General features: G+C 32.0%; 1 protein-coding gene across 2 annotated transcripts; it reads right to left on the reverse strand.

Annotated features, from left to right (window-relative positions):
• Positions 1–237: 237 nt before the first annotated feature.
• Positions 238–5,627, reverse strand: LOC129880590 (uncharacterized). 2 transcript variants are annotated; one of them, XR_008765441.1, is made up of 5 exons: positions 5,184–5,627; positions 4,881–5,097; positions 2,229–2,779; positions 1,503–2,112; positions 238–751 (listed from the first exon to the last, which is right to left on the reverse strand). XR_008765441.1 is itself a non-coding variant. In XM_055954681.1 (4 exons), the coding sequence occupies exons 2-4, from the start codon at positions 4,907–4,909 to the stop codon at positions 1,913–1,915; spliced, it is 780 nt and encodes a 259-aa protein (XP_055810656.1). In that variant the 5' UTR covers positions 4,910–5,097; positions 5,184–5,627; the 3' UTR covers positions 1,342–1,912. The 2 variants fall into 2 exon arrangements, 1 of the variants encoding a protein (XP_055810656.1); XM_055954681.1 differs by lacking the exon at positions 238–751 and having other exon boundaries at positions 1,342–2,112.
• Between the last annotated feature and the right edge of the window lie 1,612 nt (positions 5,628–7,239).

Raw genomic sequence — 7,239 nt, forward strand, 5'->3', positions numbered from 1 at the left:
AGATCTTATGTATCACCCACAACTCTTGTGTAATTATGGTTGTCAAAAAGACAAGAATGTTTATGTTTGGGAAAATAACGATCCAAAAAATAAACCATGTGAGATTTCATTAATCCAAGTCAAGGCGAACCGATGGATGTCCTGTATTTTATTTTTTAAAAAATTGTAGCAATAAAATGTACTAATCTTGATACATATCAACTGAAAAAAGATTTTTATATTTATGTCACGTGTCAAACTCAAATATAAAATATAAAAATAGATGTTATTATATGATTCAAATAGAATGTATACCGAGATACCACAAACATCATATCTATTTAGGAATGAATTTACAAGTCTTTCTATTGTGGCCTTCGTGGCCACAACGTCCACAAGCATTTGTGCTACTTGTTATCTTCTCACTAGCGAACTTTTTTCTCCCTTTCTTTGGTCTTCCTGACATCCTTTTGTATATTGGCAGCAAGACAAATTCTTCCAAAATTTCCTTCGGAGCAGTCCAGTCTTTCTTATCTGGCATTGGAACCATTGGTAATTCATAAGTATTTGCCAACGCCTCTGGTTTGTAGTAATTAGAACAGTATGGGTGTAGGTCAGTAATGTTTTTGCTCTTCAACACTGCAATTACATGTGGACATGGTGTCTCGTCTAGTTGAAATCTACCACAAGTGCATGTTTTTCTCTCTAGACACACAGTGTATCTTATACCTAATTCGTAAACAGAATAAAGATAGTCTGATGAAGCAACAACCTGCAGGAATTATATTTCAAATATATGTATCAGTACTGCTTTCTCACATACACAACTATGTATCAGAACTGATGTAAAAGGGTAATAATTATCACAGGATGTACATAACAGATGAATCAACAGTCAACAAGAAATAAATTTCGCATATATGTATCAGAAAGTATGTATCAATTACAGAAATGATGTATCAGAACTGATATATCAGTATGTATTTTAAATATGTTATGTTTATATGTGGCAGTACTTATGTATCAACTACACATTTGATGTATCCGAATTGATATATCAGTGTATAATGAGCACAGGCTATACCTGAATGACGAAGCAACAAACTGATATAAATAAACTTCACATATATCTATTAGTACTTATGTATCATCTACACAACTAATGTATCTACACTGATGTATCAGTATATATTTAGAACATGTTATGCATAACTGATTAATCATCAGCGTGAAGGAAAATAATCTTTACATATATATATATATATATATATATATATATATATGTATCATAATTGATGTTTCATTATTTAATTAGCACATGTTATACATAACTGATGAATCATCAGCCACCAAGAAATAAATTTCACATATATGTATCAGAAAGTATGTATCAATTACAGAAATGATGTATCAGAACTGATGTATCAATATATATGTATCAGAAAGTATATAGCAGAAAGTATGTATCATGTACCAGAACTGATGTATCTGTATATATGTATCAGAAAGTATGTATCGTGTACCTTCATTCTCGAACACTTGATCGTGTTTGAAACTAGGATATCTTCGAATTTTCTACCCAAAGTATGTTTTATATAAGATGATATTTCCCTATTTTGCAGTTTCAAGAACCAAATAAAATTCTCGTTTGCTCCAAAAAGTCAATTATAGGCAGCTCTCGTGCTTCAACAAGACATCCATTGATATATTCTACGATGTTAGAAGTCATCATTCTACCCCTGTTGACAGTGGCATGAACCCTTGACCACTTTTTGTATCCTGCATTTTTTAAATATTGTGCCACCCGTTGATCGATTCTCTCAGCTTTGGACATTAATTTATCGACTTCATCTTTTCGGTATGCCTTTGCCATTGAATAGAATATGTCACTTAGTACAACTTTGCTTCTTCTGTATTTAGTACACACATTTTTTCATATATGCCATATGCATGCAAAATGAGGAACATTGGGAAATACCATGCTTACACTCTTGATTATGCTTTCGTTCCTATCTGATACAACACACATATTGTCCCTCTCACTAAATGCATTCTTGAAATTTTGAAAAATCCACGTCCATGATGCATCATTTTCTGTATCAACAATACCATACGCCAACGGCAATATGCAACCTAATAAATCAATAGTAGCGATACAATAGTTATTAGAATTCATCAGAATCACAACAAACGTGAAAAATGAGATGACACACTGTTATTCAATAAGAAACGGTATAAGAAAGTAATACCTTCCCCATCAAGTGTGCTAGCTGATACAAACGTCCCTTTATAAGGTCCATCAAGATGTGTACCGTCAACAACAACTACTGGTCGACAAAACTGTAACCCCCTCATCAAGGGCCTTAACGCTATGAACAAATACATGAACTCATCAGTTGATGACTTGTGCATACTTATGTACGAATTTGGATATACGGTTTTTAGAATATGTATGTATACAGGCAGCTGTCTATATCCATCAGTAGGTTTTCCCCTTACCATCTCCAAAGCATGCTCTTTTGAACGCCATGCCTGTTGATAGGTAATATCAATTCCATACGCTGATTTACTATCCTCTCGTATATCATTAGGGGTGACAATTCTCTTATGATTAACCAATTTAGGTGCTGTGAATGCACTAACAAAAGCCTTTGTAGCATGAACTTTGTTGAAAATTCTATCTCTCAGTGCACATGAATGTTCACTATTGAAATATCTAACTTTGAATATATCGATTTTTTTCCAACATGACGCTTTCATTCTCCAACAACAGCCGTCTGAAAGGCATACTAACACATAACTGCATTTGTATAAAAAAATGACATGTATCATACTAATATTTTTTCATATATAATATCAATAAATAAAGTGACATACTGATAGGAAGTGTGTCAACCCATGTACTTGATACATGCTTCTTTGTATGTATTATTAAAAAAAAGCATCTAATACATAGAGTCATATGAATCTGATACATACTGACAGCATTATTATCATTTTTTAACTGAGTTACAGAAATGGAGTTTTGATGTATCATGACAGGAAAAATTATTTTATTTTAAGAATGTATCAGATACACACATTCATATGTATCTGATACATACTGTTGGATAATATCCAACATCAAAATTTCCAAATGCAGAATATGCGCATACCTTTTAGTGTCAGATCTTTTAACCTTGAAATTAAATTCATTATTGATTTTGTATTTGGCCATTACATCAACTAGAGTTGCTTTATCCATATAGAATTGATTCTCCTTCACTTCCGCACCATTTGTATCATTTATGTAGTTCGTCAACTCCAATTCTGCTATATAACAATTTGCAACATTACCAGATTCTTCTAAACCAAAAATGTGGGACTCATTCGCATTTGACTCGGCACAAACGATTGCTCCAGATGTACTGTCGAATGATTTTATCTCACATCTTTTTATATCAAAGCTTGATATGCACAGGGGATAATTCACGAAACCAGGCTCTTTCTTCTTCAACTCTATGGAAAGATTAACACCCATATCATTACGAATATATATTGGCGACGAGTTACCTTCAACTATGTATCGGATTTCAATTTTTTTCTCTGATTCATCCACACTCAATTCAGCAGCGGTTTAGATTTGAGTAAGATACATTATCACCGACAACGATTCCATCACTTTTATATTGTTCATAAGTAATATCGGATTGTCAAACTCCAGAATGTCTCAGTAGTATCGGGATATTCATATCGATTAATTGATGAAACGCGAAGTTTGCTTTGAATTGATGCTCTGTTGTTTTCCTTGGAGTCGATGCTCTGACTTTTGGCTTCAAAATTTATATACATAACTGTCGCCTTCTTTAATAGATCAGTAATTGATATAAAGAGCCAATCTTTTATCCATAAATAGCTGATGTGCATTAACTATTCTATAGCTAAAGTTATGTATCAGATACATAACTTATGTATCAGCAAAAGTGAAAAAATAATTGAAATCAACTTCGGTATGAATTGATGCTCTGTTTTTTCCATTCGAGACGACGCTCTATTTTTTGGCTTGAATCTTCATGGACATAACAATTGATTTTTTTAACAATTGATGTATCAGATACATAACTGATGTATCACCAAAACTGAAAAAAAAATGAAATCGAAGTTGGTTTGAATTTATGCTCTATTTTTTTGGCTTGAATCTTCAACTACACAACCGTTATTTTTTTAACCAAATTAATCCCATTAATTAGATCAGTAATTGATTTAAAGAACCAATCATCCCTTATATTAAGATACTATCCATAAATAGATGATCTTCATTAATTATTTATTAGATAATTGATGTATCAGATACAAAACTAATATATCAGAAAAGTTGAAAAAAAGGGGATATCGGGTAATTTTGATACAATGAGGGATGTATAGTAATTAGACTTTTCCATCATGGGATTTAGGTAAAGTTTACTAATTCATATTATCAAATGAGTTCTTACTTTGTGAGAGTCTAAGCTTATTTTAACTTTTAGGCTTTGCCTCACGTAACTATGCCTGAAGCTAGGGATCCATATTAACCTTGGTTAACCCGTTTTTATATCTGTTATAAATATGGACGGATGGGATATTTGATCTGCTTTTGTTTAACCCATTGTCGATCATTTCATAGCCAACCCGACCCACCGCAGATGTTCTGTAATAAAACCTTTACAGCGTAAAAATAGTCATAACATGATGGATCCTATTAATGTAGGATATAAAGAATTCATGTAGTCAATCCTGACTAGTTTAGGGGTGAGGCGAGTTGATTGATTCATTTATATGCATTGTTGAACTGAATAAATTTGCATAAATGAGAAACTTAAATAATCATGGAGGGTACATATCATTGCTTAAACTTAAATAAATTTATGAACAAGGATACTAACCCAATATTATTCATCAAGCACTGCTTCATGTGCCATGAACTGACCAAACTCGAGTCGATTTTCCTGATCTAACAATTGTTCATCCGACAGTTGCAATCGATCAAAATGGAGATTTAATGTGTATGCTGTTTCAGTCTCAGATTGTAGAATCGGGTATCGCTGAAATTCTCTACACACTTCTTTCTTCCCCATGCCTGAGGAATTGGGATTCAATGACCTGCATTGAAGTAACAAAGATGTTGAGTATTACTAATTTCTTATATATATATACACTCAATGATATGTAGTTATAGCTGGACTTACATTATCCAGGAAGCAGAAATGTTTTGATGCCCGGAGAGACTTCCATTTTAGAGAAAGAATTTGTGAGGTAACCACTACTCTGCAAAGCCATTGTTGACATGCTATTCTCCTTGGTTAGAGGAAAATGAGAAAGCTAGGATCTTTCTTGATTCTTGAGCACCAAATACTTTGAAAACAGAGAGGATAGGGTACAGAGAGCACAATTTTTCAAAGTAATTGGACAATTTTCTCTAGTGCCTAACCTTTTGCTGTTATTTTATTTTTCCTCTTTTTGTCTGATTTTGGTTACTTCCAACTCCTCTTATGCGAGTTTCATAAAAGTATATTCAATCATAAGTTTGGATAAAGGAGGAGAGATATAGTACGTTAGCCATTAGCAAGATTATTTGAGGATCATCAAAAGTAACGGTAGAAAACGAATGATTATTTTAAGATCGGTCAAAAGTGAACTTAAAAATTAAAGTTGGTAATTTAGAACAAATGGTTATTTTAGAATCGATCAAAAGTGAATTTAGGCACTAAAATTAGTAATTCAGGACGAATAATTATTTTTATGGTCGATCAAAAGTGATTTTTGAAACCAAATTTAGTAATTCAAAACAAATGTGGTCTTCTATTGTATATATAGTTCGAATAAAAAAATAATAGATATAATTAAATCCAGAGAACCCACCCGTTTAGACTCTTTATCAGTTGATTTCTTTAATTACTTTATTTATTTGGAAAGCTTTGTTTAAACAGAAACTAAGTGGCTCAGCTAAGCGTTTTGTCAGTATGCTAGTAAATTTTGGATTATCCTATCCAAATTTGAGTTGTGGAGCACATGGGTTTGGAAGGGAAACCATAAGCGGCTATAATAATTAGCTGAAGGTGTGTATATCATTGTCATCCATATGTGGATCGATAGCAGCCAGCCAATTGCTTGTCCTCCTCACGTTATATTTAAATATTTCAATACAAAATTGGGAACACAGATTTTAGGCTACCTTTTTCTTTTTTAAAAAAATAAAATTACTGAGTTGTCTATTTATTGACATATATTATGTGTCCACATGAATTATTTTTATCATCACTTGTGATCTACAAAGTAGGGTGTAGTTTACGCATATTGTCTGTATTTAATGGTATTATATATAAATATATTTTTTAACTTAGACTCAGTTTATATTTATGCTCTCCAATTTTGGGTGTGCATAAGTAAATACTTAAACTAGTATAAAGTTGAACAAATAGATACATGCGTCCTATGCAATATCCTACATGAAAATTTGAGTCCTATGTGGCATCCTACATGCATTATGCTACGTAGAATTCATGTGTCTACTTATTTAATTTTATACGTGTCTACTTGTGCATATCCAAACTTGAAGAATATAAATATGAAATGAGACAAAGTTAAATGACATATTTATGTATTATGTCTTCTTTAGTTTACTTGATTGAAATAAATCAGCACCTAATTATCACATCAATATTCTCGACATTGCTTAAGATTATTGCTTAGCTTATGGAACCAGGTTTTTAAGTGAAATTAAACAATAACATAAAGAATACATGGTTTACAGTAAAAACCTCTTGCTCGGACAAAAAACCACAGCCTACTATAAATAGGATTTCAAATCTAAGTTTAACTAACTTCAAAGAACGATTTTAGATACTAACTTTATATTAGGAACTAACACTAGTACCTCAAATGAACAGTTTGCTAACATTGTAAACCCGTTCAAATATAAAACTCTAGTCTCTGAAACTTAACAAGTTTTACCTACACAATCACTTAGTTCTTAAACACAAATAAGACTAGTAAAGTAAGTAAGAACTTTAAACAACATCTTACATATTCAAACTAGATATAAACACCCTATTCAATCTAGTTTTCTCTTTCAGCACTTGACTTCAAGAAAAACTCCTTGATTTGATAATTATTGCTTGGTATGTTTCAATTATGTCTTGTACCATTCCTTTTATACATGTTGAATAATTAGGTTGTTACTCCATAACTTAAAATTATTCCGTAAGAAAGTAGAATCCCAAAGAAAAATTGTAACCTTAATAG

Source organism: Solanum dulcamara, chromosome 2 (assembly GCF_947179165.1).
Source record: "Solanum dulcamara chromosome 2, daSolDulc1.2, whole genome shotgun sequence".
Taxonomy (NCBI): domain Eukaryota; kingdom Viridiplantae; phylum Streptophyta; class Magnoliopsida; order Solanales; family Solanaceae; genus Solanum; species Solanum dulcamara.

Bases quoted from the DNA above. Each gene is read 5' to 3' on its own strand.
- LOC129880590 (XM_055954681.1), bottom strand. From the start codon at position 4,909: ATGAAGCAGTGCTTGATGAATAATATTGG. The intron at 2,780-4,880 runs GTTAGTATCCTT...ATACAAATGCAG, and splicing joins TGCTTGATGAATAATATTGG to TTATGTGTTAGTATGCCTTT. The intron at 2,113-2,228 runs GTATTACTTTCT...TTGATTTATTAG, and splicing joins TAGCACACTTGATGGGGAAG to GTTGCATATTGCCGTTGGCG.